At 42.8% G+C, this 21,771-nt stretch overlaps 2 protein-coding genes across 2 annotated transcripts; one reads left to right on the top strand and one right to left on the bottom strand.

Moving 5' to 3' along the window:
• Positions 1 to 761: 761 nt before the first annotated feature.
• Positions 762 to 11,541, bottom strand: T265_00159 (hypothetical protein; the record flags this gene model as incomplete). The annotated part of the gene is made up of 4 exons (XM_009163816.1): positions 762 to 1,306; positions 9,220 to 9,391; positions 11,109 to 11,170; positions 11,221 to 11,541. The coding sequence occupies 2 exons, from the start codon at positions 9,272 to 9,274 to the stop codon at positions 1,170 to 1,172; spliced, it is 192 nt and encodes a 63-aa protein (XP_009162080.1).
• T265_00158 (hypothetical protein) lies at positions 5,620 to 12,730 on the top strand (the record flags this gene model as incomplete). Its single annotated transcript, XM_009163815.1, has 2 exons — positions 5,620 to 5,716; positions 12,594 to 12,730. The coding sequence occupies 2 exons, from the start codon at positions 5,620 to 5,622 to the stop codon at positions 12,728 to 12,730; spliced, it is 234 nt and encodes a 77-aa protein (XP_009162079.1).
• Positions 12,731 to 21,771: the final 9,041 nt, after the last annotated feature.

Below are 21,771 nucleotides of genomic sequence, written 5' to 3'. Positions count from 1 at the left end.
ATTGGTTTACTTTGCTTTTGCCTCTTCTATTCAGCCAGCCCTAGCCAGCTATTCTTTTGCACTTACGCCCATGTTGAAAAACCGCAAAACACTTCAGTGCATTATCACCCGCACTGAAGATACCTTCAGTAGTGTTCGCCTAGTTAAATGCAGTTAAAGTTGAAACAGTCTACACCACGGACCGAAGCTGATCACTTTATCTTTGATCTACACTAAATGGCCCCATTATACTAAAAAATACCAATCACGCTAGACATTTGCCATTGAGTTTGCGAGCAGACTCGTCACCGGAGATGGACGAATGGACTGTGATACGGAACATTGATGTGACATTGCTCAAGTAGATTACCGTCGGTCATCTGGTTCCTTGTCTTATCCTTTGAATCTCTTATTCAGTTCCGAACAAAACAGTCCATTAATAAGAATTGGTTTTTAACAGTAGCTCGTTTTTGTAATTCACCTGTACTGATGGTCAGTGACCTAGATTTTAGGTCAGTAGACGAATTCGTCTGAACTTTCGAAAAAGTTCGGTGTTCACGGTAGTGGTGCTAACAACCGTTATATCGGGGTGATGATAGTGGTGCTCACGTCGTTCTACTAACGATCTAGGGTGCTCTGAAAGTGGCCAGTCACTGGAAACAGGACAACTCACGTCGTTCTACTAACGATCTAGGGTGATCTGAAAGCGGTCAGTCACTGGCAACAGGACAATGAATAGAGACTGGAGCAAAGTAACTGGTTAGGTAAAAGAGGACTGTGACGGGAAAAGCAAAGGTACAACAGTAACCAAGCCGGATAGACAAACACTTTATCGTTGAAAGGTGAAATCCGCATCTAATGATGACATTTTTTGTAAAGCTTCTTGTCCGAATTCCTTGAAACATATGGCAAAATTCATTTTGGGTTGAAGAAACGACTAAAATCCTTTTGGAAAATAAACAAATACACTGTTGAGTGAACAGTTGAAAAGGTAAATTACAAGCGTTAAATAAATGGGCAATATCGGACGTGTAAATAAAACCCGGATTATGTGTAGATCGTGCGGGGAAACCCAGCTTGCTCACTAACTGCTGAAAAGGAGTGCTGACGTCAGATGAGCGTTAGATGATGGGGGTAGCATTTAAGTTTGCGGTTCACCAGTCTATTTGACCTTGACCCCTTGGCACATTCTATGAATCCGACTTAGTGTGTCGAAAGCCAGGATCAAGTTTGTGAAACAGATCTGCATGTCTGTCAAGGTAAGTGCCGCATCGCACTGCTGACTTGCGGTTCTCTTTGGATCGATTTAGAGTCCCATTCATCTCAGCTAAAAAGCAAATAAAAACACACTGATTACTTCATGCTCGTTGAAAAAATGATCATCATCAAAAGCTCAAGGGAAGAACCGTGGTTGACAACATGATTTTGATGGTAATATAAAGAGATTCGGCAACTTTCTTCACGGTGAATCTTGCCCTGACATCAATGTCGAACCATGCCAAAAAGCTGAGGAGCATTGTGTGGCTGTTTTTCCCTATCGGGAGTCATCAACCGTGCGCAACTCACGAAGCCCCAGATAGTTTCAAACCTGTGGCCTTCTGGCAAGTGTCCGACTGGACACAATCGGATGAACACCGCTTTTGGTCCAACGAATTAACCTGAACCGATTTCGCGTTCAGTAGGTCGGTACAACATGGTTTACTGATTACAAAGGCTTATATATCTGTGTGTGGTTTATGCGAAATATGATTTCGTCCTCAGCAGGCAGTCGTCAGAAAGAGAGGAATCCGTGCTGACTAGTGAGCGTAATCGTATGATCGGAATTGAAAGGACCAATTTTCCTAATCATCAGAAGCAGAACCTGATGGGTGTACAAAGTTCCTCATAAACGATTCGGTGTAAACAGCGATTCAGTGATTCAATGAGTGATTGGGCATAGGTTCAAACCTTTGTGGTGTCATTTTTATCCTTTCTGACGTTTCATCTGCTGGCCATTAAGCTGATTACCTTTAGCTCGAAGATTTGTGCCCCTGGCGCGTGAGATTCAGTGTGAGGCCTACGTCAGTGTTCATTTTTTCATTTGTCAATCTTCAGAATACAGGAAATAGGCTTTCGCGATTTTTATTGCTCGAGTACTCGAGTGCCACCTAAGGGCAGAATAAAGCTGATCACTTCTCATAAGTAGTAAAATGAACTATGAAGGATAAAGATGGTTGTCTTCTCGCTTAAAAGCCTAACACAAGTCCGCATGTTAGACCAATAGAAAACTGAGAAATAAGATGGCAATTAATATTCATGTGGGATTCTATCTCGAATGCATGGCAGTTTCACCCAAAGCCAAACAAGCCGATCCAACTAAAGTGAGATGAGTTTCTTTTCGCGCAAACCTGTTTGCGCCTTTAACTCGTGAGCATCTTTTTCTTCAGATTTTCAGTAAGACTGGTCAGCTGGCATTTTGTTCGGAAGACACGTTATTACCGGGACATCTGGATGAAATAGATGAACCACCAGTCGACACTAACTTGGCTTGTCTATATAGCGTGCGACTAACCATCGGATCTCAAGGCATTTCCCATACCATATGAGTTTCAGTGAACAACGCTGTCACTTCATGTGGAACTAGTTTCACATTTCCTTTGGATAGATATTATGCACAAGTCACCATCGAAGTGGTATGATACTATAAAAACATAAGCAAACTGCGAGCTCATCTTGAAGCTTCTGTCTGATAATACAAAATTTTGAGTACAGGCGAGCAACTGAAAAATTTCATCTTCCAATTAAACTTAGAAATAATTACAATTATGGGTGGCTCAACATATCATTTTTTCCTTCACTATGTGACAACGGTTACAGACAATAATACAACCAGATACACTCCCACACCGTAGATACCTCGAGCCATTGCGTCAGGATCACCAAATACCCGAACAGTGAAATGTGGAGCATCTGAGCTCGTCCTAAGCGGCATGAGGAACACGACCAAAGTGGGATATTGTATGCATATTCCGGAAAAACAGTATACATCAATGGAGAGGGGAAGCAAAGTTTCAACAAGAAATACCTGTTGCCCAGTCTGATGTAGAGTACGGACACCAAGGGCTGCAACGTGGATCAGATATTTTGAGGTTGGTTAGTGACAATTAGGTCTATTTTTCTGAGCAGAGGTTTAAATACGGAATAGTTGCTAGGCCATGGAAAGATGGGTTGATTGCACTGCATTGTAAGAAGGGAGTGTGAGAGAAGGTCGACGATACGCATGCTCAAGTTGGACGACTTAGTCTGGAAGAGGCCGTGCATACGGATAATAGGGGGCGGTTTCTTCAGATGTGTGCAGATTATCGTCTGTTTCTAGCCAGTACAAACTTCCAACAAAAACGCTCACATCAAGTTACTTGGAGGCCACCTATCACAAGACAGTCGTGGACTAAGTTATACCACGTGGCTATTAGTTAGCGATGGATTACCGTCCCTTCTGGGGTATGCAAATTCACTCGTGCATGCCCGGTTACTACTTTAGTTTCCGCCAGCAAAATATGTACCGAAAGAGAGCAGCCCCATTCATCAACTTCGACAAGCTTCCGTAGCTGAAGAGTATCTGGCTGACGTGGCTAGAAAGCTACTGGGAACGCACGAAGATTGCTTGGAGGATGAATGGAGGCGAGTTAAAGAACCAATGCTGTCGGCTTTCAGAACTGTTGGTCCGACCCATCTGAATCGACTCAATGAACACTGGAAATTTTTGAGATCAGCAGATCTGATTGCTACCAGAAAGGCTATACCAGCACCTAGTGACTATGATGACCAGATCCCTCAGGCTGACGTGGCTAGAAAGCTACTGGGAACGCACGAAGATTGCTTGGAGGATGAATGGAGGCGAGTTAAAGAACCAATGCTGTCGGCTTTCAGAACTGTTGGTCCGACCCATCTGAATCGACTCAATGAACACTGGAAATTTTTGAGATCAGCAGATCTGATTGCTACCAGAAAGGCTATACCAGCACCTAGTGACTATGATGACGCACGCAGATCCCTCATACACCGGATAATCAGCAGCTTAGAGAATGATTGAGAACGCTGGTGGATATCGAAGACCCAGGAGATGATGAAGGTTTTCGCTGCAGACAGCAGTCACGTCTTGTTCAAACTGATTCGATCAACTGGCCAAAAGAGGGTAGGTTTCGGTGAAACAGTATGGGAAAAAGACAAAACGGCCATTGACTCCCTCAGTCGTTGTCTTGAGTGGTGGGTTGAGCACTTCAAACAATAGATCAGCTGGTCTCCTCTAACACAACCGTTGGAAGAATTCAGCGGACTCAAATGGAATATTGACACCAACCCACAATAAACAACCAAAATGCGGCAAGAGGTATCAATCCTGAAGTACGACAAGACACCTGGCCCTGATGGTCTGCACCTCGCACTCTTCGAAGAGGGTAACGAGATCCTGGTGAACAGTCTGACAACCATACTGCGGAGGGTTTGGAACAAAACAGAACCCGAATGGAGAACTCCTCGACTACCATCCCGGTCTTTAAAACGGGTGCAAGAACGTCATGTAAGAACCAACGTCGTATCAGCCTGGTATCCGTCGCATCTAACATGCTCTCTGGCATTATTTTGCAGAGGCTGATGGATGATCGGGAGAGACAGATTCGTGAGAATCAATCTGGGTTTTAGTCTGATTGAGGATGCATTGAGACGAATTCTTGAACAGCGTCACCCCTTCAGATGTCCCACGTTGGTCGTTTTTCTTGCTTTGAAAGCTGCTTGCAATTCTGTCGATCATCGGATGCTTTGATATTGTCTGGCGACCAAAAGTGTACCTTCCAATTTTGTGTCCCTTACGAGGGCACTGTACACGAACTCCTGAGGACGCATACGGGTATACGGGAGGCTTTCACCTGATTTCACCACGTCGATTGGCGCAAGACAAGACTGTCCTCTCTCACCTTTGCTCTTCAATTTTGTTATTGATATGCTGCTTGAAATTTCTCTGCTTGCCTCTGAAACCTCGGGAGTCTGAATGCTCCTGGGACGTTCACTCACATACACTGAGGAAATTGCTCTCCTTAGTTCAGACCTTCCCAAATGCATGCGTTTTATACCTGCGAAATGGTACCACAAGAGTGTGTGGTACCGAACGCAAACTTCATGCTTACAGGTGAGCCGATCGACGTGGTAGATAAATTTGTTCACCTAGGAGGCTGTATAAGTTCCGGTGGACTGGATAAAGATGAGTTTATTCCTCGAATCGGAAAGGCCATGGAGGCTACTGACAATCTCAGACACCTATGGCGCCGATGCGAGATTTGTCTGTCAAGGGTAGTGCAATGCATACTGTTTTATGGATCAGAAACTTGGCCCCCACGTGCAGAGGACATACGGAAGATGTCAGTGATTGCCCATCGCTGTCTCCGGATCATTGGTCAAGTCTGGTGAGAACATCGGATTATTAATGTTAAGGTACGTCAGGTGGTCTTAGGAAGAAGGAATTCCCTCGCGAAAGATGACTTACTCCCGCTTCGTAGGTTACGCTCGTTAGGACATGCACTCCGATTGCCAAAAGACCATCTGCCTCACAGAACTCATTTTGCCCAGCCTTGTGGTGAGTGGAAGTGACCGAGAGGTAGATAGTGTATGACCTGGCAACGAAGTACAAGGACACTAACCCGTAAACTTAGTCGGGTCGCAAATTGCGGCCTCCCTGGATGCCCCGGGATGCATCTTATCGATGGTTAGTGACATTCGCGGAAATGGCCGGAACGTGCAGTTAATGACGCCAATGCATCAAAGCTATCGTCTTCAATGCTTAGCTATCCAGTTCCCAAAATGATTAGATATACGACCCACAGGTGACAAGTTCAAGCCAACTTAAATTAGGATGATTCTTCTAATTATATTAAGGGGGATGCACTGTTAATCATATCCTCTGTGGATTTACCCGTGGGCGACCGGACTCACCTGAAGCCTACTTGTGGTTGGTAAACCACAATCAGTTTGCACAGAGCAATGCCTAGTGTTACTTGAATGTTTTTGTTGCCTTTATGAATTCCAGAGTATAAGTTCGGTGAGTAAACGTAAAAAGAAAGTACGAGCACGGGAAGGTTCGAAACCAGGTATGGTCCTAGATTTCTCTCAGGCAACGCGCAAATGTACCGTTCTTCATTAGCGTAGAACACTCGTGTTGACCGTGACAGACTCGTGACACACCATGATGAAAACTTACTTTATTGTCTAGTATACAGCAGATCAGAACTTTTTAAATGGGCTGGATATGTCATAAAATGAATAAATTGAATTGAAGATCCATAAACCAACTTACGCAATACGTCCGGGTTAAAGCTTTGGAGTTCCTGTATTCTGTTTGCTAAATGGTTCAAAAAAATCGATTTTAGTCTCACATTAAACAAATCTTTAGTTGAAAACTGATAATAGATACCAAAGTAATGTTTCTTATATATATGTAGACGTCATAAAATCCAAAATACTAATACCTGGGTATTATTCTGTCTTAGGAAATGTGAGATAAGATTTGACGTATACGGCAGTACGCGTCCGAAAGAAATTTCAGAATTCCCCTTGGTGCACACCACTGGCTAACAACTCGCGAATCTTTGGCGACCAGAATTATTAGATTTCCTCCATCACATGAGTGAAGATGACCAACCAAATGAGATTCTCAGATTTGTTGGACACACATGGAGACTAGAAGATGCTGTCATGTGGTCATTTACTGGAATAGTTCACTTCCCCGTTACATCCAAATTCTATAGACTTTGAAAGTTAGCTGAACCAACGTTGACAAATGACGCGTCCGTTCAAGGTCCCAGATTAACCTGGCAATTTACGTTCTTGAGGATACACCATCGAGATATTTCATGTCCTTTTTAGTTAATTTTGTAAACGCTCAGTAAGCTAAGTTCGAATGAGTGACTGCGGTACAAGCCCTGGTGCCACGAGGTTTAGTCTAGTTTTCACTGAAAATGCTAAGAAGGATATTCAGCTCGGGAGTGTTGAAGGTTACGTCTATCTTCTAGGAAAAACGGGTGGCTGGATTGGGGGAAAATTTCATTAATCTCAGAGCAGCCTTCAGGACGGAATAGCTAGTCGGAGTAAAGAAGATCGACTAATTGTGGTTTTTGTCTTTTCACCTGTCTGTCCATTAGTATACGGAAGAATACGCCTCCTCTTGGAAGCAAGACTCTTGTTTTTTTATTTTTGCTTTCGGCAGAAAATGACACTATCTAGTAGGGTTGAAGGAATCGGCACTTCCAACCACCACTAAGTTGGTGGGGCCCATTGTGCTGAAGAAAGTTAGGGTCTGAACGTATCGATTAAACGCGGTCATCTCGGAGGGACTATCACGGCTACGTAACTCGCTACGAGAGTGTCCTTTCGCGAACATGATAAGTGAAACCAAGAGGAAGACTTTAGTGCTTTGCGGAGTTCGTTTGGCATGAACTGCTTGTCTCTAAACTTGACCTTGGTCTGGCTTTCCAGTACTGACCTCGAAGTGCCACCAAAAATTTGGAAAATAAAAAGTTAACCGCACCGGCAAAATAGAGGGAACATCCATACTTCTCTAGAATCAGAAATCCTAACCCTACTATATGGTGAGCGGTGGGACTGGAATCAACCGCCTGTATTTTACTGCTACAAAAGCCACGGTGCATTCAGATGTACTTATATCTGACAATACTTGATCTTGGAAAAATTCAGGAGCCTGGAAAGTTAACTTTTAAACTGATGTTACTATTTGCTTAGGAATGGCATGCACTCAGGAGTTGAGGACTGTGTACCGACATCACTTTGTTCTGGAGAGAACTAGTGAAGTGGATAGAAAATCCATAATTTCGCCCCACGAAACCTAACAGCTGGCTTGCAGATCTGTGCCACCAGCATGTTTGCTTTGTAGTCTTTATGAGTGTCTGGCGCCAGTAAAGCAGTGCTAATACGCTTAAACTGCGTGTTAGACGACGAATACTCGAACCCTTATGCAGTCACGAATAGACGCTTCTGTTGAGCCCCGTTAGGAGATAGACTTGCGTCTTCCAGCCTCTGCGCGAGCCAAATTAGAATACTTCAAGTTAGGACGGGAGACACTGAGTAAACGATGGTGATGAGTAGGACAATCATGCCACAGTGAAACCCTTAGACAGAGGACACCAATGAGGAGAACCAAAGTGTCCCTGAATGCACGACGCCTTCTCCTCAGTGGATGTGCTGATGTACTTCCGAATACCCTGCCGTAATTAAGGCGTACATCGTGAGTTTATCTTGTATTATAGGGCAAAACTACGTGAGAAATAAATTTGGTGGTATTGTGAGTAATGAAGCACAGACATTTGTTCCTTAAGCACTTCCATATTATTGTTACCCAGACGAAGTTGCGTGTGCACTTTTTTTTATAACGAGTTCTTTGATTCTTCTCAAAAAATCATTTAGCCGAGATTTACTATCCCTCAGCTGCTTTGCAATCTCCTGCACTGAGTAAACATTTGTTGTTTGGAAAATCTGGTCGAGCAGCCAAGTTGCATACCATCTTATTACGAGGCCGCCTTTTTCAAATCGCTGTTATAGTCAACTGAGTATGGACCGATAAAGGCGTCACTTTGGTTCACCATCCTATCTTTCGATTGGCGCGTACATGAGATCAACTGTTAGTCTGATACGATTGGTGTGTTAGTCCAGTGTGGCTGACGTCACGCAATGACCATTGGTTCGATCTCTGTTCGGCCGGTCTGTATCTACTAAGGTGTCCAGAGGCTGGTTCCATCACTGTTTGACACACTTCAGATGTACGTTGACGTCCAGCGTCTCACAATGCGTGTGTCATTAGGGTCGCTCTTTATTTTCAAAATGCAACTAACTGGTACGTTGCGCATGGGTTTATGGATCAAGATAGACACAAAGAATTTCGTTTGAGAGAGCTTCTGACTGTGTGAGACCGTGCTTATTTGGTTCAGTGGACTGTTTCTGGTTATCATTGCAACGACAACCCCAAGAGAAATTCCAGAGCATCCCAGAATACGGGGTATGGTCTACTGAAAGGTCACTTAATGAGAATACCGTTTACTACTCGATATGTTCTACCCGAGACACACTCTTACCAATGAACTCCCCAAGGATTAGTTCCTCTCCGTATTCCTCTTAATACGATTCTACTATCACTGATGTACAGGAATCACCCTTCACTCAGGAAGTAAATACGAGGCCAGCGATCAAACTGTCACTCACTTTCATCGCCAAACATTTTCTCAAGATAGGTAAACTCGTTGTAGCCCTGTCCCATCAACCTCCGTTGTATGTCCTTTGGTCGGGTAGTAGGCCATGGTGTCAAGTCCTCCGGTGTCTCCGGTGGTTTCCCTCTGGTGACAAGTATTTTCGCATTCCGTGATGCTTTCTTGCGCTTTGAAGGGAGAGGATTTGAGTAGACTCATCAACTGAGTGGTTACTTGGCATATCTCAACGCAGATATTACTCCTTTGTCCAAAATCCATGGTCATTTGTGTTCTTTGTTGTATTATAGGACTACTTGGTGATAACAGGCGAGAATTACGCTAACCATCCAAAACTCATTTCCCTAAAATCTGTCTAGAGTGATAGCCATTAAATCACTTAGAAGATCATGGTCACATCTTAAAAGTATTTCATCATTTGGAAAAAGGGCTAACTGCAACTTTCTGGAACTCTGTTACACCGACGGAACCCAAACCTTCGAAGCCAACACTAGGCTATGAATCTCAGTTACATGCAGTTCATCTCACCGAAAACAACGCTGACCTCTGTGAGATACGATTTCCAGTACATAACTGATGACCAGGACACCTCAGGAGAACTGAACACCTGTTGTAACCGGCCCTACACCTGGCCTGTTTTACGGGTCAAAAGTGGTTAAACCAAAGGAACAATCTGTCAAAAATGAATATTCTTTTTCGGATATGAAAGGCAACGGGTAACTAAGTGGCTAGACGCAATTGACCGCTTATTTGCACGAATGTCCGCGTATCCACCTCAACAACAAAGACCGAGTAACACCATCTGTCTTGGCGCAAACCTCAGTAGAAGCTTCAGTCTCGCAATGAAAATTCTCCTTATAATCGTCACCAAAGCGTTGTTTTTCAACTTTACCAAGAGCGCATCCTGTCTCAGCCGAGGAATGTAACTCATGAAGTGGCCTACCGCATGTGATCCCAGTCAAAATGTAGTGATGAGCTTTGGTTCATTCATTGTTTATCACAAACGACAAGCCTTGTGTCAGACATGAGTTAAATGAGGACAAATTAGCAATATCATATGCACGCTGTTTTTCGAAAAAATCTCCACCACCAGCAGTTTTTCGCTTGGTTATTCTTTCTATTATTTATAAATTCTTGCAGTTATACGTTGTGGTTCGAACGTCTAAGTCTTGATACGTACATATCTCATAAACCAACTACCTTTTGAGAGTTGTACTGTAATTCCGTCCAACTGACCGGCGGCTTGGGAAATGGGTTCGAATCTACGCTTTGAAGGCATCAGTCGATATTCTTCGAACGTGTTTGTATATTAATTTGCTTATTGCACGCCTTCAGATACCTAGAAAACTATGAAGCTTGTCACCCAGCTTAACTGATAAGCCAGTATAAAATCGCTGACATCGTAAAAGCACTAAAACTACTGTATAACGATAACGAATAGCTGTATTTATATGGTTAACCAAGGTTGTAACTCAGAGTAATGATGAAAAGAATAACATACCACTGATTTGAAAATATATTATGGTCTACTTAATATGCTCTAGAGAAATTGCAACAAATAATTCTAAAGAAAGTTCGACTGAAAACTAACAACCCCTTAACCATAACTTGGGCTACACGTGAAAAATGGTTGATCATGTCTCTAACAAACTTACCCCAGTCGACGCAGAACTCTTTATACTACTCACTACAGAAAGCATGAATTACTCCATTTTGAAGAAGAGTCCTTCCAGTACACATCAAATCGCTACAAAAGTGAGCACTTTATATCAAGCTTTAGAAGAATGAGTGAATTCTTGATGTGTAAAACCAAGCATTTGTGTTGTAAAGTTGATAAACAATTTAGAATTTGCTCCCAATTTTCAATTTCTAGTGAATACAACATACCGGAAAGGCTCCTTCATAAAAATTAGTCAGGTCCAAATCGGCTGTGAGACGTATCTTGCAATCTGTAGGTAACCAGGTAGACTGAGTTTGTCTTTTTGGAAGAATCACCCACCAGTACATGAGTTCTGAATAGCTGTTTCACACTTGTGCACACCAACAAGAAACTGCTCTATGGTTGGGCGCAGAAGTCGTCCTCGGTGGAATGTCTGCAATGCTTCTTCAAAATCCCCACGTAAGTAGTATATTTCTGCGAGTAACAGTAAGGCCTATGTATGAGGCTTGAAGGGCAAACAGGGAAAAGGGCTTACATGGGGATTTTTCGGTTCGTACTGTAGTACTGTCTGCACATCAGTTAGTGCTTTATCAGTTTCACACAAATACATATGACAAAGTGAACGTAGTAGGTACGATGGTATATGTTTATCATTTTGCTTGAGTGCCTTATAAATTAGGGCTCGTAAGCTCTCCGACTTACTAAAGCAAGGTAAAACAAAGCCCGCTGGTACTCCTTTCTACATTGCAGTGTGCGAGCTACCGAATAATAGGCATCTACAGAGTTAAAAGCGGGCCGTTCGCTGGAATCTTCAGACATTTTTCGTGATAATTCTATTCAGGAACTCGACTAGTTCAGACCACAAGAGCGTTTGAATAGATCCATCGACCGAGTCATGGGACACATGTGGGCCACGTGATGTAACGTGAGCTTATTGCGTAATATGCTGTCCACAAGCTGCCAGAGGCGAAAAAAGCTTGGATGAGGAAACTTCCGAAAAGGATACTCAAAAAGTCCACTTGTCATTTTTTTTCACTACAACCATTCGCACTCCGTCGTGACGAAGAAGACACTCTTCCAACATCGCATATCTCAAAATCCGTCGAGATAGTTTTGGTTGGGGATTTCACAGTATACCCCACTAATGCCGTTGCTACTCATAAAAATACCCTATTTTTCAGCTGTTTTCTTATCCGAACGATTTTCCCATTGTATACTTCTCGTTGTAGATTCATTCTTCCAATATCCGTTATCCATCTCCCAAATCCGGCTTAGTCCCTCATACACGATGTGCGATACCTTAAACGTAGCCGTATCAGTAGGCGATTGTTTTACCATGCTTTTAGATTTAATATGCCTCAAACACTCTACCCCTTGGTGATTTCAAGCGACAACTGTAAAACTGTGCTGATAAGTTACACATGCACTGGTCGACCCTTCTTAATTGAATTGGTCAACTATCTTAATGAGAACAGAAGACCGTTCGTGAACTTGCACGGAAGAACTTTTTGCCTAAAACAGATCACCTGAGATCGAACAGTATAACTGAACTACTACAAGAATAATAATATGAGTCCGAGAGTATCATCAAATGTTAAAAATTATTTTCTGTAGACTGTATAAAAACAACCCAACCAGCCTTCTGCAGTTGCTTAGTCGGATTCCCAACCCGCAACACAGTCCTGGACAGTGAACTTAGAGCCCTCAAATAGTTTCCGGAATAAACGAAAACCAGTTGATCCTCAAGCGTCACCGAGCTGTTGTTTCTGACCTACTTCCATCCACTCCGTTCAAAGATGAAGGTAAGATCCTCAGTCGGTGGTTGTCTACCTTATATGCCTCTATCTGAAAGAAAGAGACCGGTAAAACGAACAGGGATGGGTCGATAGTGATGCTGAACCTCAGAAACAGTTTTCATAGTGAATGTGGCAATCACTGAGGAATTCGCCTTACCCCGTTGTAACCAGACGCTTTGATTTGCATTTTGTGGCATCGTTTTACGATGGCACGTGAACTCAGTACCCCAAGCAGGATTCCGACAGGAAAGGCGGTGTGGACAACACCTTCACACTCCATCAAGTACAAAATTAAAGACATGTGCATAGATGCCATAGGATCTTCGTTTTTCTTAACTTCAAAAGCGCTTCCGATTCTGTTGACCGGTCTTTTCGTCTCAGCACGCTTGCGCAATAGGTTGTGCCCCAGTAGTTTGTGAATGTCAGGCACCTTTTGCATTCACACACTTGCGGGCGCCTAAGACTATATTGGGAGCTCTTCAAAGGCTTCCCTACGAGTATTTGTGTCAGATGTGCGCGTTCAATGATTGGGTGTTCAGATTTATTTGATGATATCTATGATACTCTGGCTTTGCTTTACCTGTTTGCTAATCTTATCACACTCTCTGTAGTGATTGATGGTTCGCAGACTCCCTTAATATTGTTGAAAAAGTCGACTTATTTAAAACAAACTCCTCGCACAAGTGTGTTACACTGTGTTAGAATTTTCCCACTTTATTATAGCCGTCAGGTGGATCATTTTCCAACTAGACACCTCCCACAGTAGTCTCTTAACACATTCTGCAGTAATAACAGTAAATTATCTTTTATCCTAATTAGGCATCCATCAACTCGGGTCTTGGCCGATATTTTGATTTGAAAACTCGTCTCAGACGTTTTCTATACATGGCCGTTACGGTAATAATAACGTAATGGCTTACACCGGCTGAAGTTTGGGATGCCTCTTATTGAGATTGGATGACCATTGGGCATTCGAAACTTACGAACTTCTCTAGTTACACCCTACAACAGCACGTTATCTCTAAAATATTCGATAGAGGCAATGAGATCAGTGGCGAGAAAAAGCAACGCTTTAAGTTTTTTGAACCAGGGGACGCCAGGATATCTGGAAATCTACCGGATAGAAATTCCCCGCCATCAAATGAAACTGTTTCTCTTCGTCGTTTATTTTCTAAACTTCTCCTTTGGCCTTCAGCTTCTCATCATATCCAACGTTGTGGCACTTGGGTTTGCAACAACCTCTATGATCAGAGAGGCACCTGCGTTAAAAGCTTGGTAGCTCGCCTTTCACAAATTTTAAATGTTAATGTATTTTTGTTCTTGTGCGAAGATTAGCTGCTCCCCCCAGGCGTGTTGCTGACACAAGGCGGGTTGATACAACTCTGTACGTGCCGCAAACTGACATGGATCAGACAGTACCCACACCCTTACAGGTCTTTCCCCTTAAAGTCAAACGAAACATATTTCATTGCCTTTATGACTGAGCAGCAGAAATTCGCTCAGCGAACAATTTGACCTTAAATGTGCGCTTTGAGATGTGGCTATCCAAAACAATTTTCAACGGGAGACCCCTAATCGAGATTTTCACACAAAACTATACAGCGTACAAAATCCACAATGCACTACTTGCAGTCGATGTAAATATTGAAGAACTGGTGCGAAAACATTTTTTCCCGCACATCTAAATGTACATTTATATAGTTGCTGACGGAATTGTTTATGTTGCACTTTATAATCTTTTACTTTCAAGGTAAACCTGTGAAAAGCCACTTAGAATAGGAATTCGACCGAGTAAATCAAGCAACTGATACTCCCCGCATTTCCTCTGAATTTTCGGGTAGTTGTTCTAACAAAAGTTAAATGTTTGGATCTTCCGACTCTCTTCCGCGCCAAGTAGCAAGTAATGGCCTTGTTTCCGAATTATCAGTGTCTAGAATTTAAATGGTGTGAGTGTAGTCTTTGAGCCGTCATCCTGCAGAAATCCTGTCTCTTTCTGTACTGATTTCTGCATTTCACAACCCAACGGATAATGCTTATGTTCACATCATCATGCGAATGGTATTACCCATTTCCGATTTATTGCGACACCCAATATCCCCGCCGTGGTCCCACTTGTTGCAGTTTATTGCAATACTGTGGTTGGATATACCATGCCTGCTACAGTCTTTTGTAGAAGCACCGACTACTGCCACTTTAATGAAGCTTCAGATCCTGACGTTGTTTTTAACTCTACTGCTTCTACTCCGGCTTTTTGCAGCTCTCTGGTTCCTCTGCTCAATCCTGCACCAAGGTTTATAGGTGGTCCGAACTTGGATTGAGATTCATTCTCTAACTTCAAAAATATACTGCTTTCTTCTTTTGGATGTCGTCTTTTCGTACCACGACATTGTTTCACCGGTAACGCCAGTGGCCTTTTAAACTCAGTGCTTTTAGCAATCGCGAACAGAAGGGCGCTGTGTTTCTTCTACAGGAATCTCACGAAACATCTCCCTACAAGATAAAGATGAAGTCCAATTTTTTTGTTTCTCTCGGTCTATTGACACTCGTTTAATGAGATGGCGACTTATCGTTAACCCTTACATGTAAATAGTCATCTAGCCAGAATCCCAAGTCAGCCATGTTTGCGTACACGTGTACACATTCGTACATTTGTACATTTGTACGCATAGGAACATACAGGCAGTCCTAATCTCTATGAGTCAACTCCTAAAGAGCAGCTTGTTTCAGGGGATGAACTCTCGTTTTGTATAATCATGGACATTTTCCATTTGACGAGAAAGATTATTGGAGGAATAATCTGTTATCAGAATTAACTCCCGCCATGAACTCCTCCTATGAAGCCGATTGTGAAGCTTCCACCTACCATTCTCGGTTAAATCTCTTGTTTCCTTTAGATCGACCGTGACTACTGTGTCATCCAGTATGGTCGTCTACCCAAGAGTCTCTGTTCAGCCTTTGATTAAATTAATCAAGCCAGCAACTGTGACAATTTAGGGTGGTGGTACTCATTGCCTTCACCAAGGCTTCTGTCATTGTGGTTGGCATTTCAGTAAAAAAAATCTCATAAAATACCAGTTAGTTTCGTTGTCTGGGATAACTCATCTCAAGAACAAATTACTTTTCAATAAACTTTTGCCTAAATGTAGTCAGTACTTTCTGGAGTCTTACCACATATATCAAATGAATTTCATCCGTCATCATTGAGATAAACCCCGATTGTGAACACCAGTCATTGCACAAGTACATCCCAGGCTTGTCTGGTTTGGGAGAATTTTAGGGTCACCATTGTGTTCTTAAGTAGTACAGTCGTTCCGAGCGTGTGCAAAATCATACTGGACAGCAGCAACCACAGTGCTGCTCGGTGTTGTGCGAATCACACGCTTGATTAGGCTAGACATCATTTCGGATTTCCTCAGGATGACTCAATCCGAGGAATAGCCATCATCAAATCCAGTTCATTTGGTAAACGATTGGGGACAAGTAGAGATAAAGGTACAGTTCTGTTTCAGTACACTCAACTGAGTTGTGTCAATAAATGGCTAAGATTTACTATTCCAAGCACCTTTGGGCTTACCAGGCGTCTTCGTCATATTTTATTGGGGGTAAAATTGTCGTCGTAGGACCGTGGACAGTGATGTAATCACAGTTCGAAGAAATCACTTATGGCTGCTTGGATGACAACTGCTGGCAGTGAGTTCCAGCTGAGGCAAGATTTTTATAGCCGATCCAGAGGGGCGATCGGGATAATTTGGACGGCATGGTCCTGCTATATTGTCTCACCGGAATTTGAACCAGACCTAGTCATCGTGTCCTGTTCTTGGTGAATAAATCATGAACGGGTGCAGTTACCCTAACCAGTAGCTCACCATTACCCCTTAGTAGTCTTTCTTATTCTGCTTTTACCTGGAAGTATCAAACTATTTAGACATATCTCCCGGTAACTTTTACTCGGTGGCTATCCTGCTACCCCTTCCATTATGTGACATTCAGCAATAAGCTCAAACTTTGCGAAGTATGGCCTGTGGGAATCTCACAGCCGAGACCATTTGTAGGCCTTCTTACCGTCCTTCAACTATAAATTAGTGAATGTGCTAACCAAATTGTGATCAAGGAAAGTACCTCAAATTTGAGACAATAACGTGGATAGCTTGACGACTGTGTAAAATCTCCTATCTTTTGCGGACAATACATGAAAAACGCTAGGGGATATCAGGAAAAATACTTTTTAGCACAAGTATACAAAGACATCAGAAACGATTTTCTATGGTGCTCATCCTGGAAAGGTGTGAGTCCGATTAAGTCAGACGGATGACCGGGCTGTTTAACCGCGCAATGGTAACTTTACCTCGAATAACGATGAAACATATTCGACTTAATCGCAAGCTAGGTGGAACACTAACGTACCATCCGCTTTTGACAAAAACGACAATTCGCATAGAAAAACTTATTAAGATTTGCAGCTTGTCGACCTAGGGCCCCTATTCCCACGTCCAACATTGCCGATTCCGGAAGATTTTCAGTCAAAACCAAAGATTCCAATAACTACTTTCCTTAAACCTCGACAGATTGAGGAAAGACTTTGCAAAAATCCAGTTTTGCTAAAATCTCTCAGCATTTTGTCGAAATTTATTCAAATGGTACGCATTTGTCGGTATTTTACACACAATGTCGGTTGTTCACTGTCCTTGTCCAATGGATAGCTGACTGACTTCGTTATAGTCTTGTGTTTCTTTGTCGAACCAATGAAGTCTACTCTTTCTCGTACCAGAAACCATATGCATTTATGGTATAGACGGGATAACCAGTGAGATCTGCAGCGCATGGTTGAAGGTCCCTGCGTTGTATTTTGTCCTCCCTGTATTCAGCTGCATAACTCCTCACACTCCTGTAAATTCGGTGAAATTTACCCTAAGTGTACCTAAGAGCGATGTGAATGTAAGCACCCTTAGTGTCGATGTCATGTAAATTGTAAACTACTTAAACTGTTTAAGTAACTAAACAATAGATGAAATTAACTGAACGCACATCACGTCATACCAGATAGCCTGATATATTCCGATCTACGCCAGCATTTTGCAAGTTAAGTTAATGCACTGGTACAGCGAAAAATTTGCTCCTTATTTAACTATATAATACCACGCCTTTCAAATTCTGTGATCTCTGTAGACGTTGTTCATGTCGGTCGCTCTTCATCGTTGGGCACTTGTGTTCGGACCTAATAAAATTGTCAAGTACACGGAACTCAAAATTGATGCGTTTTCTTATATCTGCTAAGAAATAGTACATATGCCAGAAATTTTGTGCCTGGAAGTTTTTTGACATTCTCGACGTATTGTGAACTCTCGTACACCGGGATTTCGCGTTTTGTGAATATAGTTATTTGTTTTTATTGTTTTTATTGCAAAGCTGTGCTGGAATTCTGGTCTCATTATCACCCTATATGCACGAATGGGGCTGGTCCTCCTGTGGATTTCTATCACCGCAAAACAACTGGCACGTCTATATGACCATATTACCAACTGAGGATAATTCCAGAATAGAAATCGAGTAACAAATAAACAGATACGTAACAATACCGTGCTTTCTATCTTATGCTTGTCAGATACGGTTTCGTAAACGACAACCACAATATAGGTCAGATAGCATATGTTGACTTCGGGGTCCAAGAATGTTTAAATAGTGTTAATCAGTCCTAAGGTACTTTGTGGCTCAGGAACTACTTCCGTTGATTAATCATCAGACCATATTCTGATTCCATCTCTAAGAGTCTGGACCTAATCGTAATGCGACAGTCTTCGTACATCAGTGACACCCTGGGATGTAATTGAGAATACCCGTTCAACGTCCACAGGGTCTCTGTTATCCAGTTGGTCAATAAATGGTGATAGGACAAACACACTCACCTAGACCTCTCGGTTTGGATTCGGAACATTTGTGGCAAGTTGTTCCTTAAAATTTGAGTCACCCCCTTGTTATCATATTGATGACCAACATCTGGCAGTCAGGCTTTTGAGCCAAAGGCCTTGGATGAATACCCCTAATCGTCCTCCTGTCTAGTTTAGGCTATTTGACAATACCTTAGCTCACATAAAACCATGATCCTTACAGATAAAGCTATCTTTACGTCACATCGGGCGTTGCGTGGCGCGGGTTACCTCATTCGCTGCATACGGAAAGATCGATAAACAAAGACAGGTGACTGCTGAAGCCTTCCATCTTTCTTCATTGTTATTTCACAACTCTTCTCCTGTCCCACTCGAGAATCAATTTTATGTTAGTCTCAGCTCTTTTCTTTACAATAAGGCTTTCAAATAAGTCATGGCTGTACGGCAGTGAAGCATTGGTGTTGAGCACTGATGTCATGCTGTCGTTGATGATGATGATGACATCGGGCGTTGCGTGGCGCGGGTTACCTCATTCGCTGCATACGGAAAGATCGATAAACAAAAACAGGTGACTGCTGAAGCCTTCCATCTTTCTTCATTGTTGTTTCACAACTCTTCTCCTGTCCCACTCGAGAATCAATTTTATGTTAGTCTCAGCTATGTGCACGTCAGTCAGACACTTAGGGAATCGACATGGTTTAAGCCATTGCCCACATTTATTGTTCCACAGCCGTTACTGCATCCCTAAATGTGAGAAAACTTAAGCAACAAGCTTCCCTTAAAAATGCTCTATGTACTATGTTGATTTACGCCTGCTGAGCCTCTGAAATTCGAATAGTGAACTCAATTTTCGGAATAGCGGCTCCGTCCGCGTTCAGACGCTGTAGGTTGCGAACTTCAAGCTATAGGGCGGCTGCTGCACTAGATGTTGGCATAGCATGTTGAGGCTCCCTTGCTCGACTAGATACTAGCAAGCGCACTCTAGTCCACCACAATGAGTTTGAATATGGTCATGATAGTGGGAGATTTCAATGCTCAATGAGGACACCCCAGCTTGTTAGAAACCCGCTTTGGTCTCATGTGTAGCCCAAATATGCAACACACTGGTCAGGTCTTTTGACAATTTGAATTGATCATCATGTACTTCTCAACGGTGCTGAGTGGGCCCCGTTTTGCTATCTTGTCTTCCTCTAGCACCGAACAGTCTTCAAGTTAAACTGACTACACCATCATGAGCCATCGAGTCAAGTGCTGACTGTCGGTTGATCTGAAATACACAACTCGATTCAGATAGCCCTCTGGTTTGGTGCAGATTTTCAGTAAATTTTCCCTGTAAACTCTAGGATGATTCCCATATTTAACAGTGGAGGAGCCTTGCGAGTGACAAATCGGGGACATATAGAGGAACATACTATGCAGCGCGGTCTACTCAGAGGACATTGACCGTAACCGGGATGAGATAAGCATGGCTATACGTGGCAAGGACAACTCTGCTCGTGGTGCTCCAGAGCGCGTACACGGATGCTGCTGGATCTCAGAATGATTACTATCACTACCTGATGCGCGACACCCTATCAACTCGGGTTGGGAGCAGAATTCGGCAAGCGGATCGACTAGATGAAAGCACAAACTTGGATGTGCGTGAACAGAGCGGGTGATGGAACAGTAAAATTCAAGAGATTGAAGTAGCCAGTGTGAGTGAGAACACATAGATGCGGTTTCATCCAATCTGAAAAAAAGTTAGCTTAGGGGATCTTCCGTGAATGAGATATTCAATAGTTATAACGGAATTGCATTTGTTATCAAAGACCGAATTGATGTCGCTGCACGGAATATTTTCAAAAACAGTTTATTTGACCCTCTGCAATTGTGTCATTCTCTTATTCGATCGGCTCGGTTTGAGCCGCGGCCTGTAATCTCAGGCTCCCTATCGGTTTTTGAAGCAATAATATGTCTTAACTTTAGAGCTCCATATGTGTGTTAGGCCAGAGAGACCTCGCATAGAGCTGTTCAAAATAGAAAAGTACCTTTCTGTTCCAGTTTTCCACATATATGGGGACAAAACGTGCTCCAGAGCGCTGAGGACAGTCGCTTTTTAACCATCTTCAAAAAAGTAACCAAACCGACTGTTAAAGCCACAGGGTTATGATTCTTACGTCTATCGTAATACGGCCAATAGCTTCCCTTATATTGTGGCGCCTATATTCGGCAGGTGAGAAGCAAGTCTGAGGGCTAAAAGAAGACCTTCGACGTTTAAGATCAACTGACCACTGCTTTAATTTACGTCAAAGGCTCTTTTAGCTCCAGATGCACTCCCAAACAATAATAGCGGTTTTCCTTTGAGATTTTGTACTGTGGGCGGAGCCAATCCATACTGAAAGGCTGAGAAGTACTGTGCATTCATCGAACTACTAGCTTGGAGGTCGCGGACTCGAAACTTCTTAGAGTTGCATGGGATTTGCCCTGCTGCTGGTTCTCAATAACGATCAAACGACTGTACAATGCTTCTCCACTTTTCAGCACAGGCTGGCTTTACTTAAACGAAGTAATACCCCGTTTAAAGGTTAGCCAAATTTCCTCAAGCTAGTATCAGTTACGGTTTAACTTGACGTTAAAAGACTCTTCGAATCTGTGGATAGATCAGCCTTCCTAAATATATTTGTCCAGAAGGGTTCGTATGCTCCGTAGCTCCACACATTCGGTCGGTTTATGGTGCACCGTAAACTGCACAATAGACTTCCTCACAACAAATAAAAATCGTCTGAGTTGCTTTCTTTCTGCTATTGTGTCAAGTTTGACGCTGACCTTAAAATGGAGTGCACACTCAGAGTCCACGAATCTGGGTGTCAAAATCACGTCTAGAGAGGGATTAGTGGGCTTTGGTTGTCCGAGGCAATTAATATTGTCTGATTATTATTTTTCTGTGTAGATACTCTACCCAGAATTTTGTCGGTAGTTCTATCGTTTTGCATCTTTGAAGCGTGAGGTCGTGTTCTCTATCTTTTTGTTCTTCTCTGAAAATTTGAATGAACAGCTTGAGTTTGATGATAATTCCACGCATCTAGGCAACTGGCTAAGCCCTGATCTTATCAAAATGAATGTGACTGATGGGCAATTAACGAAGGCGCGAGCATCGTTCACCAACTTACGTCACTTATAGCTAAAGGGCCATGTATATAAGGCAACTTTAAGAGCCGTCTTACACTGTG

The sequence above is a fragment of the Opisthorchis viverrini genome (genome assembly GCF_000715545.1).
Source record: "Opisthorchis viverrini unplaced genomic scaffold opera_v5_1, whole genome shotgun sequence".
Classification (NCBI taxonomy): Eukaryota; Metazoa; Platyhelminthes; class Trematoda; order Opisthorchiida; family Opisthorchiidae; genus Opisthorchis; species Opisthorchis viverrini.
The sequence above is the reverse complement of the archived record's forward strand: the minus strand, read 5'-3'. Positions and strand labels throughout refer to the sequence as shown.